Raw genomic sequence first — 21,281 nt, forward strand, 5'->3', positions numbered from 1 at the left:
ACCACACCTGGAGTATTGTGTGCAGTTTTGGTCCCCTAATCTGAGGAAAGACATCTTTGCCATAGAGGGAGTACAAAGAAGATTCACCAGATTGATTCCTGGGATGGCAGGTCTTTCATATGAAGAAAGACTGGATGAACTGGGCTTGTACTCGTTGGAATTTAGAAGATTGAGGGGGTATCTGATTGAAACGTATAAGATCCTAAAGGGATTGGACAGGCTAGATGCGGGAAGATTGTTCCCGATGTTGGGGAGGTCTAGAACGAGGGGTCACAGTTTGAGGATAGAGGGGAAGCCTTTTAGGACCGAGGTTAGGAAAAACTTCTTCACACAGAGAGTGGTGAATCTGTGGAATTCTCTGCCACAGCAAACTGTTGAGGCCAGTTCATTAGCTATGTTTAAAAGGAAGTTAGATATGGCCCTTGTGGCTACAGGGGTCAGGGGGTATGGAGGGAAGGCTGGGTTCTGAGTTGGATGATCAGCCATGATCATAATAAATGGCGGTGCAGGCTCGAAGGGCCGAATGGCCTACTCCTGCACCTATTTTCTATGTTTCTATGTTTCTATTAACACCTACCTAGACACGATAAATAAAAATAGTTGAAAACTCACCTTTTGCAGTCTTTTGGACTACAGGTATTGGAGCCTAAGCGCGCCGAACTGCTTCTCTCCTTGTGCGGTCTTCGGGATGCTAAGCCATCGGAGCTAATGGCTCACATGTTGTCTCTCCTGAGAAATCTCCATACCTGTTTTATTTTTTTTTAAAGTCTTCACGTAGCAAATGCCTGATCAAGTGCACATGGTCTTCGCTAATGCACCTGTGAAGGACTATAGGCTGCTTGCTAAAATGGCTGCTAGTCTACGCCCTGCCAGGCAGAGGCGCGTCATTCCTCCTAATCCTGCTTCAGTAACCCTGGTCAGAAAAGCCTCCAACATAAGGACGCCCGCGGCTGCGAAACAGACAACGCCAGGTCTGTGTTTTTACCATGCTCACCTTGGTACGAACGCTAGGAAGTTCCGACCGCCTTGCATCTTCGATAGTGCCAGCTCATCGGGGCATCAGAGATCTGTGAACACTGTGGGTTCCAGCTGAAGGGCAGCAGGATCCAGACTTACAGAATACGACGGGCGACGCACTGCTTCAGTGGGCATCGTAACACACGGGACTTCGTCCTGGTGAAAGTGGCTTGACCACTGCTCGGTGCAGATTTCCTCTGTGCCCAAGTACTGTTAGTCGATCTAAGGAATGCGGCTTGTGGATGTCAAGGACATTCCTGCTCCCCCAATGAGTTCCCGACAACGACTCTGTAAGCGCATTTCCCATCGCATGAGTTTATTCGACAGCTGGGAGAATTCCCGAACCTCTCCAAGCTCACATTCCCCGCTACAGTCACACAACATGGGATTGAACACCACACTCCCACAACTGACTCGCCAGTCTATGCCAACATGGAAAGCTTTGGTATTGTAGGCCAGTCGAGTGGCCCCTGAGCTTCGTTCCTCCATATGAACGCCGAAGCTAGTTGCCGCCCATATGGCGATTACCGACGCCTTAACGAGGTCACCACGCCCGATCGTTATCCGGTCCCACAGATGCAAGACTTTTGGACACATTCGTAAAGTTATTTCCTTTTTTTCCTAAGTTGACTTAGTTAGGGGCTGCCATTAGGTACCTACGTGCTCGGAGGACATTCCGAAAACGGCTGTAATAAGCTCGTTTAGCCTCTGAGTTTCTACGCATGTTATTTGGGACGGCTGGACGTCAGTGCATCCAAATCCGAGCACCGACAGTATCTTATATCCCCACACTTTCCGAGAGCTTAAGCCAACATAAGTTGATTATTCACCCTTCTAAGTTCCAGTTTGGGTTGTCAACCATCCCATCTCCTCAGAAACTCCTCCCATCAAAAGTAGTCGCTAAATGGATTTCGCTCCATCGCACACTACTAAAAAACTGCAGACGTTTTAGGCATGGTGAATTTCTATCACCGCTTCATTCCGCGAGCTGCTCAACTTATGCTTACCCTGTATAGTGCACTTAAAGGAAATACCCATAATCACATGCTTGTCTGGTCAGTCGACATAACCCGGGCATTTGATGACACCAAACAAGCTCTTTACAACGCGACCCTACTAGCGCACCCGCTCCCCAACACACCTCTGGCCATTACTACTGACGCTTCAGACGCTGTGTGTGCTGTGCACGAATGCTTGGTCGGAGGTGTGTGGCGTCTCCTCGTATTTCTTCAGCCGGCAGTTCAGTCCCTCCGAAAGGAAGTACAGCATGTTTGACCGTGAGCTTCTCGGTTTCTATCTAGCTGTCAGCCATTTTCGTTTTCTTCTAGAGGGTCGTTTGTTGACCACAAACCCCCCCCTGAACGCGATGGCCAAAATATCAGCCCCCTGGTCTGCACGGCAGCAACGCCAATTGACCTACTTATCAGAGTTCACAACTGACATATCAAGGGGATAAATAATGCTGTTGGTGACTGCCTCTCATGGCCTGTCGCTCAGGCCATACACGTAGGAGTTGATTATGTTGGCATGGCAGCCGACCAAGCTACTGACCCAGAGGACCAGGCTTACCGAAAAGCAGTCATGGGCCTGCGGTTGGATGACATTAAGTTCGGGGAAGCTGGGGCTCTCTCTCGTATGATGTGTCATCCTGTCGCCCTGATTCCATAGTGCCAGCAATCTGTAGGCGGACTTTTTTTTTGTGAGCTTTGACCTGCGACAAAAACAGACCGGAAGTTTTGAGAGGAGGGGACTTCAATCAGGTCCACAGCCCGAGTACAAAAGGCAGTAGCAGGTCGCTTACAGCGGAAAAGAGCTTTGACCAGCGACCAATCCGAATATTGGAAGTCTTGAGAGGAAAGGTTTTCAATCAGGTCCACTGCCCGGGTTCAAAAGTCGTTACAGCGAAAAAGAGCTTTCACCACAGATGAATTCGTGTTTGGGGTTGATTAGCAAAAGCAAATTAAAGGAAGGCAGGGACAAGGGCAGCGGCCGTCGTGTGAGTAGACAAAGTTAGAATGGTGATCTTGAGGCTTTAGCTCTTCAATGCTTCAACGAAGAGTGGCTTTAGTCAGGGAAAGAAACTGAAAAGAAAATATTTTTCCCCTTCCCTTCTTTATATCTGCTCAGCTAGGACAGTAGAGTTGCCAGGCAGCAGAGTTGAAGGCTCCTCTTACGGGATGTTGGAAGGAAGAAAGACCTCCAGTGCCCCTGACGACTACAAGTGCAAAAAGTGCATCCAGCTGCAGCTTCTAACAATCCGCATTAAAGAAATGGCGAAGTGGACTCGATGGGCCAAATTGCCTAATTCTACTCCTATGTCTTGTAGTCTAATTTCGTACATCGCTTATCGCATCTGGGCCGGAAGGCCTCTCAGAAATTGGTTGCACTAACGTCTGAGTGGCACAGTCTTAGAGAGGACGTGTGTGATTGGACTGCAGCCTGCATGGAGTGCCAGCGGGTAAAAAATTACCCGTCATGTCCAGACGCCATTAGCAACTTTTGAGGTCCCTGAGTGATGGTTTGACCATCTCAATGTGGACCTTGTTGGTCCTCTTCCACCCTCCCAGTCACACCTCATCATTATGGTGACCGTACCACCAGGTGGCCAGAGGTTGTCCCTTTAACATTGACAATGACCCGGGCATTCATCAGCATCTGGATTGCTTGGTTTGGCATACCATCTGACAGTTCCTCTGACTGCGGTCTTCAATTCATATCAGACCTCTGGGCAGTCCAATAACCTATGCGAGTGGTTTCACTTCTCCTTAGAGGCTGCTCTGAAGGCTCCCTGACAGATGAGTGTTAACATGATCATCTCCTGCAGGTCCTGCTGGGGCTCAGGCATCTCCAAAAGAGGACCTGCAGTTGTCCTCGGCTGAGTTGGTACACAAGTAGCTGTTACGAGTGCCAAGTCATTTTACTCCTGACGTAGCGACCACTTGGTCTGCATCTCAACAGGTTTCCATACTCCTCAGTAAATTCAATTCCTTTGCAGCGATTCCTACCTCCCATGATGGCGTACCGCTCTGTTGGATTCCTGTTGATCTACATTCCGCCTCGTTTGTTTTCGTCTGCCGTGATCCACAACGACATCTCCTTAGGCCCTGTTATGATGGCCTGTTCCTGATTTTGGAACAGAGGGAAAAGCCTTTTATCATAAATAAGATGAGTAAACCTGAATATATTTAGGTAAATCACCTTAAACTGGCTCGCTGCTACCATGCCCCTGGAATCAGGACATGACCATGAGCATGTCAACATCCGTCAGGATGAGCCAGAAGCACCTGCTGTTTCTCCACCGGTGGAACATAGGACCCGAGCCTGGTTGCTCGTCCAAGCTCCGACCAGACTCACAAAGCCGGTTTTAGTGATTTTTTTTTTGGCCGGGTGGGGGATGTGTAGGGGAATGCAATTGGTGGAAAAGCACATAATTCATAACCTCCGATATTAAGTTGGGGTTCACTTTAAGAGGCTGGCCTGACGTGATGACGTAATTGCATGAGTTTCTATTACCGAGCTTTTCTGTTACAGTGCTTGCGGTGCAATAATTGAGTTGTTACAGTTTTTCTTAAACATGAAATACCTCGTGTCGTTTTATTTGTGAAAATGTACAATATATCCTAAGGCTTTTCAAAAGTTCCAGCACATTCTCTTTCTTGACGAATATGCTGTTGTCACATTTGTCAAGGTCCCTGTCATTGGTGGAAACTGAAACAAAGTATTTATTCAGGACCTCCCCTGACTCCTCTCACTCCAAGCACATTTCCTCTTCTATACTTGATATCTCTTACCCTCACACTAGTCATCCACCTGTTCTTCACATACATGTAGAGCATATTGGGGTTTACCTTAATCCTAGGGGCGAAGGCCTTCTCATGCCCCCTTCTAGCACTCCTAAATCCATTCTTCAGTTCCTTCTGTGGGCGTAAATAAGTTTATTGCTTCCTTTTTACAAGTTGTTCCTAATCTCTTTTCAATCATAGTTCTTTCACCGTGTTGTCCCTTCCCTGCCTCATTGGAACAAACCTATCCTGAAGTCCACACTTTGATCGTACATTTCCCTAAGTACATCTATTCCCAGTTTATGCACCCCAGTTCCTGCCTAATAGCTTCAGAAATCCCCTCCTTCAATTAAATACTTTCACATACCGTCTGCTCCTATCCTTGTCTAAGGCTATATATGGTAAAGGTTGTGATCACCATCCCCAAAATGCTCACCGACTGAGCAATCTGATACGTGACCTGGTACATTGCCTAGCACCAGATCCAGTCTGGTCTCTCCCTGCTAGTTGGCCTGTCCACATATTGATTCGAGAATCATTCCTGGACACACCTAACAAATTCTGTTCTACCTAAACCTTTTGCACTAAGGAGTGCAAGTCAGTATTAAGGAAGCTGAAATCATGTGTAGCCCCCTGGTAAACCTCAGGGTCGCTCAGCTCGCTTTAGTCTAGGGGGAGCAGCCTTCAGCCCCGCCAAACTGAGTAATCAAGTTTGTGTAGATGCTGTGTGATGTACCCCACCACGCCAAATAACAGACAGTACACCATATGCGATTAAATGATTACATTTTATAACTCTTAGTTTGACTATGTAGATAGTAAAGGAACAAAATAAGAACTGTTTTTTAAAAAAGAAAAATGCGCCATTATTATTAGCCAGTTCGTGCACACATCATTGGAGCTCTTACAGAAACGGGTCCTCTTTCCTCCAGTCGATGTTCGCCGAACTCTGCCGACCCACGAATGGGACCACCCTCGGTGATCGACAAAACGCTCTACTCGAGTCTGTCCGCGTCTCCACTCCTCGCAGAAGACCCTGCGCCTTGGACTCCCGCTCGGGGTCCGTTCCATCGCTCAGTTTACTGCATCGCATCTCCTCTCTCTGTTCACATCCACCTTCTGCCCAAAGCCCGCGAAAACAATAGCTTACAGACACACAAGAAAGAATAAAATCTATCCCAATTGGTTAGCAAATGAATACAATTCTCGTTATCAGTAATTATAACCCAAACAAGCTGCTAGAGAGAGAACCACTGTCTCAGCGGTTAACATCACAGAGAAGCCATTTTTTTTAACATACTGTAACAAAGAGGTCATTTTATTAGCGTTAGCAATAACATAAAAGAAGAAACCCCTTATACGCGCATGAAAACACCCTGTTATTTTCCCACCTTTCCATAATCTACCTCCCAATCATCCTCAGTGTCTCTGTTGCTATTGACTTAAAAAGGAACCTGAGGGGCAACATTTTCACCAAGAGATGGGTCTATGGGATGAGCAGCCAGAGGAAGAGGGTGAGACAGGTGCATTGACAACGTTTAAAGGACAGTTGGCCAGGGACATGGATTGGGAACCTGAAGCTGAATATAGGTCAGGCATGGCAAATGGGACTAAATTAGATGGGGATCTACACTCAGTGACCACTTTATTAGATGCACCTACTGGTTAATGCAAATATCTAATCAGCTAATGGCGTGACAGCAATTTAATGCATAAAAGCATGCAGACAAGACCAAGAGGTTCATTTGTTGTTCAGACCAAACCTCAGAATGGGGAAGAGATGTGATCTAAGTGACTCTGACTATGGAACAATTGTTGGTGCCAGATGAGGTGGTTTGAGAATCTCAGAAACTGCTGACCTCCCGAGATTTTCACGCACAACAGTCTCCAGAGTTTACGGAGAATGGTGTAAAATCAAACATCCAGTGAGCGGAACTTCTGTGGGTGAAAATGCCTTGTTAATGAGAGAGGTCAGAGGAGAATGTCCAAACTGGTTCAGGGTGTCAGTAAATAATCACACATTACAACAGTGGTGTGCGGAAGCGCATCTCTGAATGCACAACTTGTTGAATCTGAAGTGGATGTGATGCAGTAGGAGAAGATCACACTGGGTTCTACTGTTAAAGTGGCCACTGAGTGAAAGTCACCATCCGGCCTGTTTCCATGCTGTATGAGTCTTTGATGTTGAGATATCCATGTACTGAATACTAACATTCAATAAAATAATTTGCTTTGATGAGTATAGTTTATTCAGAAAGGAGCATCAGAGACTGAAAAGGTCATGACACACTGAAACCACACACAAGATTCTATCAATACGGGAGAGAATGCAAAAGGGTATGATTGTTCTATCGATCGAGATTGACTTAACATTGGATTACAAAACTGAAAATGGGCCCTCAAATTTGTAGAATATGTTGAAGGAACAGGCAGGTGAGGAAAAGGAAGCCAGGTGTCAGTGGAGAGCTTGAGATTGCATGGTTGCCATCGAGCATAATTCCTGTCAAAGAAAAGTGACACAGTGTTAGAGTCTTCATACAGGGAAGGGATTTGTGTGTGTGTGTGTGTGTGTGTGTGTGTGTGTGTGTGTGTGTGTGTGTGTGTGTGTGTGTGAGAGAGAGAGAGAGAGAGACGGAAGGAGCGGGGGGAGAGAGAGACGGACAGAAGGAAGGGGGAGGGGGAGCTATTGGTGATGTTCACACCTAGGACTTCAAACAAGACATCTATGGATGTACCTTTGAACAAAGTGTTTAAGGTAGAACAAGAGTTGTGCATACAATGAATACAGCAGATTTAAAGGCCCCAGTACTTTTATTCTGTTTCTGACATACCTGCAGAACTTCTCCTCTTGAGTGGGCCAATGCTGAAAGTTCCTGTTTGCTTAGTGCCTCCAGCGTTCCTAGCGTTTCTCTGGAGTGGACAATTCTGAAATATACACAAGAGGTATCACTGATTGTTATCATGCAGAACAGAGGGATCTGGAGGAACAGATGCAGTCTTTCCTGAAAGTGTGACACAGACGGACAAGGTGGTGAAGATGGCAGGATATCGTATTATTGGTGTACAAGACATCAGTGAGACTGCACGGAGTACTTCGTCACCCAGCGGTAGGAAGGGTGTCATTAAGCTGAAGAGGATGCAGCAAAGATTCAGGAGGATGTGACCAGGACAGGGGAGCTTGAGTTATGAGAGGCTGGGCAGGCCGGGACTGATTTCTCTGGAGCGAAAGAAGCTAAAGGGTGACTTTATGAAGGTTTACAGGATTACAGAGGTCGTACAGGAGCCAGAAGACCCACATTCAGTATTTCACCAGCAGCTTTATCCTCTCTACCATCAGATTAATGTCTGACCCAGTCGCATTATTGTTTTTCTGTTATGACTTATAGACATATTTTATGCCATGCACGGTACTGCTGCCACAAAAGAATGAATTTCACATCAAACGCAAAGGCGGGATTCGTAGTAATGTGGGTCCATGTCCACAGATCCCTCACAGTTGCCAAGCAACTTGATAAGGTGCTTAAAGAGACTTATGGTGCATTTGCCGTAATTAGGCAGGGGATTGAGTTCAAGATCAATAAAGAAATGTTGCAGCTCTTCAAATTCTGGTTAGACCACACTTGGGATATTGTGTTGGAGTTTGTTGGCTTCATTATAGAGAGGACCTGGAAGCTTTAGAGAGGGTGCAGAGGAGATTTACCAGGATGCTACATGGACTAGAGATCCTGCCTTATGAGGAAAGATTAAGCAAGTTAGGGATTTTCTCTTTAGGGTGAAGGAGGATGTGAAGGAGGATAATAGCGGTGTGCAAGATGATGAGAGGCATAGATGGAGTGGAATGGCAGCAACTTTTTCCTAGAGCAGCCATGGGTCATACATTAGGGCATACGTTAAAAGCGATTGGAAGAAAGTATAGGGTAGGGTAGGAGTGGTATGTGTGTGGCACGCACAGCCAGATGTGGTGGTAGAGGCACCACGTAGTAATGATACATAAGAGACTCTGAAGTACATGGATGGAAGAGAAATGGATGGCTCTGTGGAAGGGAATGGTTAGATTGATCTTGGAGTACGTTAAAAGATTGGCACAACATTGTGGGCTGAAGGGCCTGTACTGTGCTGTACTGTTCTATGTTCTATATAAGACAGTGATAATAAACATGATTCTGGTTCTGAAACGTGGGCAGATGGGATTGGGTTACATGGGACACTTTAATTCATGGACCAGTTGGGCTGAAGGGCTTGTTTTTGTGGTGTCTGACTCTATGACTGAATAAAGAAACCTGACCCTATGCCATCTAATGTGTGTGACTATGGAGATGAAAACATTTTAACAATAGAGTGGTTAGTTGAGAAGTAAGATTTTATCATCTCGGATTTCCTCAAGGTTTATTGCAGATTGGGTCCGTAGTAAAGAAGGCAAGTGCAGTATTAGCGTTCATTTTGAAAACACTAGAATAGAAGGATGTAATGCTGAAGCTTTATAAAGTGCTGTTCAGACCACATTTGGGACATTGTGAGCAAGTTTGAGCCCCACATCTAAGGGAGGATGTGCTGGCCCTAGAGAAGGCCAAGAGATGGTCTATAAACCTTAATGTACGAAGAAAGTTTATTGTCTCTGGTCCTGTTCTCAGTGGAGATCAGAGGGATGTGGGCGGGGGCGGTGGAGGCTGGGGTGTGGCGGGGGGGAAGCATCTCTCTGAAACACACAGGGTACTGAAAGGCCTGGATAGAATGGACATGGAGAGAACGTTTCCATCGATGGGAGAATCTAGGATCTGAGGGCATAGGCTCAGAATAAAGTGATGTCCCTTTAGAACAGAGACAAAGTCCAATTTCTTCAGCCACAGGGTGGTGAATCTATGGAATTCATTGCCAGAGACAGCTAAGAAGGCCAATTGATTGGATATATTTAAGGTGGAGGTTGATAGGCTCATAATCAGTAAGGGCATCAAAGGGAGAAGGCAGGAGAATGGTGTTGAGAAAATCTGGCAATGATTGAATGATGGGGAAAATCTGATGCCTCCAAAGAACATCCTTTGCATGGAACACACACAAAACTTGCTGGTGAACGCAGCAGGCCAGGCAGCATCTCTAGGAAGAGGTGCAGTCGACGTTTCAGGCCGAGACCCTTCCTCAGGACCTTTGCATGGATGCTGCATGATCTGCTAAGTTTCTCCAGCGTTTTGTGTGTGTTACTCTGCATTTCCAGCATTTGCAGTCAATAACCTTGACATTGAGTTTGGAGGCTTGTGTGTCTCATTGACCTGGAGAGGTCTGCTGGCTGGAGCCAGGTTATTATGCTTTGGCTGTTCGTAAGGTCACTCATGCCAAACAGGTCAAAGGATAGAGGTCAGACTGTGTGGTCTACTAGTTCTCCAGGTTCAGGAGATCAGATCAGGGCGAACAACCTTGACTGGTCAAACAAAATTGTTACCAAAACAGCAACGAAGAATCCTACATCTGAGTGTGATGGTATTGCTGGGTCTCCACCGGGGACTTGCATGTCTGAAAGTAGAGAACCCTGAGAAGTTGCTACTGACATGATAAAGGAAGCCCTGAAACCACCAAGACCAAGACCAAAAAATGGTCAAGGGTAGACAGAGATGGAAGACCTTTATTGCTCCCCTAAGCATCAGGAGCGTGGGGGCAGTAAGTAAGCAGATTTGATGGGCATAATAGGCTATTTCTGCTCCTGTATCTTATGGTGTTATTAATGTATCAGCGTAGCCACAAAGATGGAATGTGGGCTTACCAGTGAGCACTGGGTCGTTCGGAAATTGCACAGCTGAATTTGACAATGCACATAGACATCATTCACCTCGCCCTGAAACTTAAAAGCTGAGAATTTGAATCGGCAAATGGGGGAGACGCCACTTTCTTCAATCACCACCTCACTGACAGAATTCGGGCACCTGCGTAAAAAATCAATAAGAAAACACATTAGACACTGGGAGTGCTGGAACTACTCAGATTGGCAAAGCTAACTCCGTTTCTCACACAGAACGTGTAGGACCTCAGCATCCATGGAAAGCAGCAGACAGTCGGCGTTTCAGGCCAAGACCCCTCATCAGTACTGGGAAGCCAGAAGACTGCGGCAAGGGAGCGGAAGGAGTAGGAGGACAAGCTAGAAGATGGTACGTGTTCCTCCCCTTCCCCTAAACACCTTATTCTGGCTTTGCCCCCCTCATTTCCAGGCCTGATGAAGAGGCTCAGACTGAAACTTCAACTAATCATCTCCTTGCATGGATGCTGCCACCTGCTGAGTTTCTCCAGCGTGTTGTGTGTGTGTTACTCTGCATTTCCAGCATCTGCAGAATCTCTTATGTTTATAACTGTTTCCCGATTTCCAACCTGCTGCGTACTTCCAATCTGTTTTGCTTTGTTACTGTTTGGGAATGTACGTATCTTTTGCAAGTGTATGCATTAATTGGTATAGCTTTATCTTTGTATCATGTAGCGAGATACAGTGAGGCTTTGGCCTGCCTGTCATCTAGACTGATAATTTAATATGCAAGTGCATCGAGGTAGTGAAAAAGCGAAACGGTTTGCAGAACCTAGCTTTACTGAGAAGCGTTATGGTGTGACAGAGGGTGGTCTGGAATGCGTGGTCTGTATCGCAGCTTTGTGCAGCAACAGCTCGGCTCGTGGCCAGAAGATGCTGCCGGGTGTTGTGAATACGGCTCAGCACATCACGGAAACCAACCTCCCCTCTATGGATTGTGTCTGCAATTCCCACTGCCTCGGTGAAGCAGCCAGCATAATCGAAGACACCACCTACCTGGGACATGCTCTCTTCTTCCCACCCCCATCAGGAAGAGGGTGCAAAAGCCTGAAACCACGGACCACCAGACACAAGGAGAGCATCTATCGGGCTGTTACAAGCCTACTGAATGGCCCCTACTATGATAAAAAGGACTCTTGACATCACAATCCACCTTGCCGTCACCCTGCACTTAACTGTCTGACTGCACTGCACTTTCTCTGTAACTGTAACACTTTATTTTGCATTTTGTTATTTTCCCCCCTCTACCCTGATGCACTGATGTGATGAAATGATCTGTATGGATGGCGTGCAAAACGAAGCTTTTCACAGTAGCTCAGCACATGTGACCATAATAATCTAATTTTCCAATTAACCATCAACTCAACTTGAATGTTAAACTTAAATGAATGCTGAACTCGAACTCCCCACCTCCTATGCACTCTAATTTCTGAATGATCTCTGGAGCCATAGAGCACTACGCCACAGATAAAGGCACTTTGACCCATCTAGTCCGTGGTGACCATCTTCTGCCTTGTCCCATGCCCCTGTACCCAGACTATTTCGCTCTCAACCATACACCTATCCAAACATATCTTAGAACCCACATCCACCACTTCTGTTGGTAGCCCAATCCATATTTTCATCACCCTCTGAGTGAAGATAGTCCACACTTTATTCTTCATAACAAAGTGCATTACAATACTGCCATGGATGGCCCCAAGCCCGGCTGCGAAAGGAGGAGGGTTGGACAAGGGGTTTGCAAACCCACCCTGTAAAAGCCCAGGGTGACAGAAACGCCAACAGATGCTCCAAAGACCTCATCCCTGGGAGAAGAAGGATCTTTGCCCAGAAGATGTATGAAATCACGTGGTGAAAGTGGAAGCCACGGGGCTGATCAAACTTCTACAGGACCAGGGCAGAGGAACCTGGCGAGCTGTTGTTGGCATCCAGTGCCCCAGTGGTGATGACGGGTTTAACAAGAAAAAATAGTGCAAAACACCACATTTCCCTCCACTGTATTCCATCTGCCAATTCTTTCCCAATTCTCCCAATCAGCACAAGACTCCCTTCCTCCGAGACGTACTTACTGATTGGTTATAAGTCCCCATTTAACCTGTGATGACGGGTCGCTTATGGGAGTGGCCCAGCAGTTCTCCAGTGTCGCTACGAACTGGTCAGCGTCAAGGTCCTGGACGTGAATCGCGATGTATACCTGACTCCCGACATCGAGGAAGATGGGCGTCTCGGTGTAGGCCTGGCTGTACCGCGCATCGCGGTACATGATCATTGTCGCTTCGAAGCGCTCGGTACCAGTAGGCAACACGATGCTTACAACGCTGTTTAATGAAAGGAAGACTTGCTTGAAATCACAGAACATAGGGCAGTAACAACAATGCTGAAACTTCAACAAAGAACCACAATAACATACAAGAAGTAGGCTATTGCAAAATCTATCTTGCCTCACCATTCATAAGACATTGGACATTGAACAGTAGAGAACAGGAAATGGTCCTTCGGCCCACAATGTTGTGCAAAACCAATTAAAATAGTAAAGAAATGTCCAACTAAACTAATCCCTTCTTCCTACATAATGTCCATATCCTTCCATTCCTTGAACATTCATGTGCCTATCTAAGGACTTCTTAAATTCCTCTCCGGTATCTGCCTCCACCACCAACCCTGGCAGCACATTCCTGCCATTCACCACTCTCTGTGTAAAAAGAATCCCTCTCACATCCCCTTTTTCTGGAATTACACATTTTGATCCTGGAGAGAAAGATGCTCAGTAATTTTCATCATCTTAAGGACATTGATCAGACGGTTGTAGACTCAGCCAGCTCCATCATGGGCATAACCCTCCTCTCCCCACCATCGAGGAAAGTTTCAAAAGGTGGCCCCTCAGGCACGGGGTATCCATCATGAAGGTCTCTGACCATAGAAACCATAGAAACTATAGAAACTACAGCACAGAAACAAGCCCTTTGGCCCTTCTTGGCTGTGCCGAACCATTTTCTGCCTTGTTCTACTGACCTGCACACGGACCATATCCCTCCATACACCTCCCATCCATGTATCTGTCCAATTTATTCTTAAATGTTAAAAAAGAACCCGCATTTACCACCTCGTCTGGCAGCTCATTCCATACTCCCACCACTCTCTGTGTGAAGAAGCCCCCCCCCCCAATGTTCCCTTTAAACTTTTCCCCCCTCACCCTTAACCCATGTGCTCTGGTTTTTTTCTCCCCTTGCCTCAGTGGAAAAAGCCTGCTTGCATTCACTCTATCTATACCCATCATAATTTTATATACCTCTATCAAATCTCCCCTCATTCTTCTACGCTCCAGGGAATAAAGTCCTAATCTATTCAACCTTTCTCTGTAACTGAGTTTCTCAAGTCCCAGCAACATCCTTGTAAACCTTCTCTGCACTCTTACAACCTTTATTTATATCCTTCCTGTAATTTGGTGACCAAAACTGAACACGATACTCCAGATTCGGCCTCACCAATGCCTTATACAACCTTATCATAACATTCCAGCTCTTATACTCAATACTTCGATTAATAAAGGCCAATGTACCAAAAGGTCTCTTTACGACCCTATCTACCTGTGACGACACTTTTAGGGAATTTTGTATCTGTATTCCCAGATCCCTCTGTTCCACTGCACTCCTCAGTGCTTTACCATTAACCCTATATGTTCTACGTTGGTTTGTCCTTCCAATGTGCAATACCTCACGCTTGTCAGTATTAAACTCCATCTGCCATTTTTCAGCCCATTTTTTCAGATGGCCCAAGTCCCTCTGCAGGCTCTGAAAACCTTCCTCACTGTCTACTACACCTCCAATCTTTGTATCATCAGCAAACTTGCTGATCCAATTTACCACATTATCATCCAGATCATTGATATAGATGACAAATAACAATGGACCCAGCACTGATCCCTGTGGCACACCACTAGTCACAGGCCTCCACTCAGAGAAGCAATTCTCTACCACCACTCTCTGGCTTCTTCCATCGAGCCAATGTCTAATCCAATTTACCACCTCTCCATGTATACCTAGCGACTGAATTTTCCTAACTAACCTCCCATGCGGGACCTTGTCAAAGGCCTTACTGAAGTCCATGTAGACAATATCCACTGCCTTCCCTTCATCCACTTTCCTGGTAACCTCCTCAAAAAACTCCAACAGATTGGTCAAACATGACCTACCACGCACAAAGCCATGTTGACTCTCCCTAATAAGCCCCTGTCTATCCAAATTCTTGTAGATTCTGTCTCTTAGTACTCCCTCCAATAACTTACCTACTACTGACATTAAACTCACCGGCCTATAATTTCCCGGATTACTTTTCGATCCTTTTTTAAACAACGGAACAACATGAGCCACTCTCCAATCCTCCGGCACTTCACCCGTAGACAGCGACATTTTAAATATTTCTGACAATCAGGATCATGGCCTCTTCTCATTACTGCCATTGGGGAGGAGGTACAGGAGCCTGAAGACCTACTCTCAATGATTCAGGAACACCTTCTTCCCCTCTGCCATCAGATTTCTGAACAGTCAACGAACCCATGGACACTACCTCATTATTTGTCTATGTTTACACCATTTGTTTCTTCGTATAATTTATGTTTTTTTTTCACTGCACTCCCTCCACAAAACAACAGACTTCATGTCAGCTGAGTCAGTGATAATAAACCGAGGTCTTATTCTGGAGAAATACAACATCTCAGTTTTAATGGCATGCCTCGTTATTCCGGGGCTGGTAAATTACCTCACTGAGCCCGTACATTGTTGGGATGTGGGAGGTAACGGGGTCAGGAGATGTTTTCTGATGCTAATTAAGATCGGCGCCCGTTCCATCGGCACCCCAGTCACCAGCCCCATGAACAGTCCCTCCCTCCACTCCGGCACACACTGGACATATTCAACAGAATACACCATGGTCACTCACCCTGGGCTACTCCAACAGCCCTTTCTGAAATCTCCTCCCAGCTCTCCCTGCTCAGTAAAGAAGGCAGTGGGGGTGGGGGATGCTGGCAGGGGAACAGCGCCTCCCACAGGATTCCACCCCCTCCCTTTCTGACTCAGAAATCTGTCAGCCATTCATTCGGTGCTGCTGGATCTGAACCTTGGGATCCCTCCCGACCAGAAACGCAACCATGTGACTATCTTCCCCACACAGACTGCACCAAAGAGGTGGCTCACTCCCACCTTGTCACGGGAGGTGGTCAGGGATTATGTAAAAAAATAATGGTCCTGTCAATGAAACCCAGCAACTGTTGAAAATTAATAAAAATTAAAGTTGTTGACAATGATACACCAGGCGACATAAAGTCCTTACCTCTTCACAATGCTCCCCACAGGAAGGGACAGATTAATTGTCAGCGGGACTGCGCAGGAGAATTCTATGGACAGTGTCCGGTTCCTTACAACAATTCCATTTCCTGCACCATTATATCCGTGGACAGTGTTGGAATGTATAAAGTGTGTTCTGTTTACCTAGTTGTTAGAAAACATCATATTATTGAGTCATAGAGTATGGAAGTGAGCCCTTCGGCCCAACTCATCAATACTTGAGTGTCTATATTAACTTTGTCCCTCTTTCCTCATAGGTGCTGTCTGACCTGCTGAGTGTTTCAAGATTCAAGATTGTTTATTATTCTTCTTTAGTAAACGGGCGTAAAGGAGAACGAAATGATTGTTACTCTGGATCCAATGCAGCATAACACACATACACACACATCATTAGCTTAAAAACACAAAATATAAGTGTAACCACTCTCGTAAAATACAATGTACTCATTTGTTTGAGCGTGAGATGAGATGAAGGATGTCCCTTTAGAACAGAGATGAGGAGGAATTCATTTTGCCAGAGGGTGGTGAATCCGTGAAACTTATTGCCACAGATAGTTGTGGGGGCTAAGTTACTGAGTGTATTTTATGTGAACGTTGATAGGTTCCTGATTAGAAAGGGCGTCAAAGGTTATGGTGAGAAAGCAGGAGAATGGGGTTGAGAGGGATAATAAATCAGCCATGATGGAATGGCGGAGCAGACCCCCTGATGGGAGTGGGACAAGCAGTCCCTGAGCATCTCTGGAGCTGCACACTCCAGCATACTCTGAAATTGTAGGCATTGAATTGTACAGCACAGATTCAGCCCACCCTGTCTACGTCAATCGTAATTTCCCTCGATACTAATCGTGCGTTAATCTCATACCTCTCCATGTCCAGCTCATGCAGATACGTGCCCAGATGACACGCAAATACGGGTACTGCTCCTGCCCCCACTGCCTCCTCTGGCAGCTCATTCCACAATCACGAAGAAGGCACGCCCGCACTTCCACCCCATTAGGAGTTTGGCGAAATTTTCTATATCACCAAAGGAGCTGGAAAACCTCTCCAGATGTACCATGGAGAGCATTCTGATGGTTTGCATCACCACCTGGTACAGAAGCTCCCGAGCACAGGATCGCAAGAGGCTGCAGTGTGGTGAGGTGAAGACCCAGCTATCTCGATCAGGAGCACTGCCCCCCACCCATCGGGGACAGCTTCTAGAGGAGGTCTTTCAGTGTCACTCACTGTAAGACATGCCCTCTTCTCATTACTAGAGAAAAACCCACACTCAATGGTTTAGGAACAATTTCTTCCCTATCACCATCAAATTTCCGGCTGCTCCCTAAGCACTTAGATCACTCTTCCTCTTTTGCACTACTTACGTTTTTACAGGGTTGAAAGGTCAAATGCTAGTCGGCACGCACTTAAGGTGAGACATGGTAAATTTAATTGAGATGTGAGGAGCAAATGTTTTTTTATGCCGAGATTAGTGTGTGCCTGGAATGTACTGCCAGGAGTGCTGGAAGTGTTATTTAGATAAATAAGCATATGAATGTGTGAAGTAAAAGGAATCTGACAGTACGTTATGGGATAAAGGGCAGGAGGTGGGTAACCAGAGGGACGTAGGAGGGGGGAAGAGAAGGGGGAAGGGGGCCAGAAGAATGAGAGAAATCAGCGGGGGAATTGGAATTTGCTGTTGGAATTGGTTTATTGTCATCACGTGTACCAAGATACTGTACAGTGAAAAGCTTGTCTTGCATACTGTTCATACAGATAAGATCATTACTCAGTACATTGGGGTAGAACAAGGTAAAGCAATAGCAGATTGCAGAATAAAGTATAACAATTACAGAAAAAGTACAGTGCAGGTAGACGATAAAGTGCAAGGTAGATTGTGAGGCTATGAGTCCAATTCGTTTCATTGGAACTATGGAACTACAGTATCCCATAACAGTAGGATGGAAGCTGCATTTGAGGCTCGTGGTATGTACTCTCAGGCTTTTGTATCTTCTGCCCAATGTGAGAGGGAAGAAGAGGAACTGTCCGTGATCGGGGTTGGAGGGGTAGTCTTTGATTATGTTGGATGCTTCACCAAGGCAGTGGGAAGCTTAGACAGAGTGAAGCTTATTTCTGTGATGTGCTGAGTTGTGTCCATGATTCTTTGGACGTTTCTTGTGGTTATGGTCAGAACAGTTGCCATAGCAACCCGCGATGCATTCAGATAGGATGCTGGCATGGGACATTGATAAATGCTGGTATAAGTTATCAGGGACATGCCAGATTTCTTTTTGTAAAGACAACCGCAGAAGGACTAGCATATAAAAGCAAGGATGTACAGCTTAGGCTTTATAAGGCGCTGGTCAGACTGCATTTGGAATTTAGTACTTTGACAAAAATTGGGAAGGGTGGACGGGGACATGCCAGATTTCTCCAGCCTGGGTCTGACATCATTGTGGCAGTAGAGGAGGCTATGGACAGGCATGTTGGTGTGGGAATGGCATGTGGAATTGAAATTATGGCTACCGGGATCAATATATAATTGGTATGTAATTACCTTGAGCTTCGAGCCGCAGGATCTTTGATGGCTGTTGAAAGTGAACATAACCCTCCCGTGTCTGAGACTGGCCTTGCAGTTGGGATCATTCAGGTGAAGAGATTGAGCCACCCACCCATCGCTGAATAAAAGGCAGCGTGCGAATGAGATGCTGCTGTTGGAGCCACTGCAGGTTAGCTTGTAGTCTGCAAAAGGAAGGCCATTTCCGTCAGTAACTGAGGATTGACAGGGTCATTTTCCTGGGGAGTAAACAACACCAATAGCCTGCCCAGGTACAAACAGATCTACACCATGAACAGTAAAGTTCACCAACACTTCCAATCCTTCAAGGGGGTAAAGATATTTGACATGCCCCATTAAACCTCTGAAATGTTTATCGATGAGGGTCCTTGTTAATGGATACCACCTTGCTGAGGCATCACCTCTTAAAGATGTTCTGGATGTTATCACTGCACCATGAATGGATGTGTCATGTCTTGTACTGCAATTGCTCTTCCCATAACCACAAGAGACTGCAGAGAGCTGTGGACACAGCTCAGCACGTCACGGAAACCAGCCTCCCCTCCATGGACTCTGTCTACATTTTTCACTGCCTCGGTAAAGCAACCATCATGATCAACAACCCACCTACTCGGAAAACCCTCTCTTCTTCCTCCTCCCTTCAGACAGAAGACACAAAAGCCTGAAAGCACGAACCACCAGCTCAAGGACACCTTCTGCCCCACTGTTACTAGACCATTAAATGGTTCACTAGTTTAATTAGTTGCACTCTTGATCTTGCAATCTACCTTATTGTGACCTTGCACGTTATTGTTTACCTGAACTGCACTTTTTCTGTAGCTGTTACAATTTATTCTACATTTTTATTGTTTGACCTTTGCACTGTGTAATGAATTGATCTGTATCAATATAATGCAATACAGGTTGTCCACTGTATCTCAGTACATAAACCGTTTTCAGTTCAATTTCTTGATGGGGTCTCTATCCCTCGGGCATGAAATTGATGAGAACAAGGTTGGTATTTAACTGAGTGGGTAAACAGACTGGTCCAGATAGGGTAATGGATCATACCCCATCTAGCTAACTGACTATTCTAGTTAGAATGCCGAATAAAGGCCATAAGACACAGAGCATAGAGCTAGAATATAGGACATTAAACTTGGAACAATACAGCACAGAAACAGGACCTTCAAGCCTCACGTCTGTATCCAACATGAATCCGTTCTGCCTGCAGCACATTCCAGGCTCCCACCATGCTCTGTGTGAAAAGCTTTCCCCGCAGATCTCCTCTGAACTTAAATGTGTGCCTTCTGGTGTTGGACATGTTAACCTGGGAATAAGTTGCCAGCTGACTACCCTATCTATGCCTCTCATAATTTTATAAACTTCTATCGGGTCTCCCTTCATCCTCCACTGCTCCAGAGAAAACAACCCAAGTTTGTTCAACCTTGCTCTGCAGCGCATACCCTCTAATCCAGCAAGCATGCCGGTGAACTTCTTCCTGCATCCCCTCCAGAGTTTCCATATTCTTCCTCTAATGGGGCGAGCAGAAGTGCACACGACACTCCAAGTGTGGCTGAACCTAGGTTTTATACAGCTGCAACGTGCCACGTTCTCTCTCCTGTATTTATCCCCAACCGATGAAGGCAGGTATGCCATTTGCTTTCTTCCCCAACTTGTCTTCTTACGTTGTCACTTACGATGGACTTGAACGCCGATATTGCTCTGTATATATGTGCTGTTAGGGGCCCTGCCCGTAACTGTCTGCATTTCCCTTACAAGTGCAGCACCTCACACTTGCCTGGATTAAGCTCAACCTAGATCTGTGACCGATTTATATCTCGTTACACCTTTCAAAAACCCTCTTCACTGTTCACAACACGACAGTTGTTATGTCATCTGTATGTAAACTAACCAACCTACCTCCAGAGAAAAACTTTGTTTTACATGCCATCCATACAGAACATTTCATTAGAGCCCCTGTATCCTGCACATCGTCTTCTGCAATGTCCCCCATCTGCAAAGGGATCCTACCACTAACCACCTCCCCATCTCTCCCACTTTCCACAGGGACTTCTCCCTCTGCAATTCCCATGTCCATTCATCCCTGTCCACAGATTTCCCTCCCGGCACTTATCTCTGCAAGCGGCCCAAGTGCTACACTTGCCAATTCACCTCTTCCCTCACCTCCATTCAAGGCCCCAAGCAGTCCTTCCAGGTGTGGCGACACTTTACCTGTGAGTCTGCTGGGGTTGTCTTTTGTGCCCGGTGATCTGATACGGTTCTATATTGGTGACACCGGTCGTAAACTGGGGGACCACTTCGTCGAACACCAACGCTCCATCCACCAAAAGCGGAACTTCCCAGTGGCCAAACATTTTAATTCTGATTCCCATACTCATTTGGAAATGGACTCCACGGCCTCTTCTTGTGTCAAGATGAGGCCACCCTCAGGGTGGAGGAGCTACAGCCTCAAACCTGATGGCATGAATATCGATTTCTCCTCTTCTTCTATTCCCCACTCTGGCCTTTTACCTCTTCCTATCTCTATCACCTCTCCCCGGGTCCCATCCTCCTTCTCCTTCTCCACTGGTCCGTTCTCCTTCCCAATCAGATTCCTTCCTCTCCAGCTCTTTATCTTCCCTACCCACCTGGCTTCACCTATCAGCTTTTAGCTATCCTCCTTCCATTCCCCCCACCTTGTGTCTTCCCCTTTCTTTATCAGTTCTGAAGAACAGCCTCGCCCAAAACATCCACAGTTGATACATTTCCACAAATTCTGACTGGCCTGCTGAGTTCCTCCAACATTTTTTGTGAGTTGCTTT

The 21,281-nt window shown here is 46.1% G+C and overlaps 1 protein-coding gene across 1 annotated transcript; it reads right to left on the reverse strand.

Moving 5' to 3' along the window:
* Positions 1-7,198: 7,198 nt before the first annotated feature.
* Positions 7,199-15,946, reverse strand: LOC134351193 (pancreatic secretory granule membrane major glycoprotein GP2-like). The gene is made up of 5 exons (XM_063057303.1): positions 15,910-15,946; positions 12,651-12,899; positions 10,552-10,711; positions 7,631-7,724; positions 7,199-7,299 (listed from the first exon to the last, which is right to left on the reverse strand). The coding sequence occupies exons 2-5, from the start codon at positions 12,848-12,850 to the stop codon at positions 7,199-7,201; spliced, it is 555 nt and encodes a 184-aa protein (XP_062913373.1). The 5' UTR covers positions 12,851-12,899; positions 15,910-15,946.
* Positions 15,947-21,281: the final 5,335 nt, after the last annotated feature.

Source organism: Mobula hypostoma, chromosome 8 (genome assembly GCF_963921235.1).
Source record: "Mobula hypostoma chromosome 8, sMobHyp1.1, whole genome shotgun sequence".
Lineage (NCBI taxonomy): Eukaryota > Metazoa > Chordata > Chondrichthyes > Myliobatiformes > Myliobatidae > Mobula > Mobula hypostoma.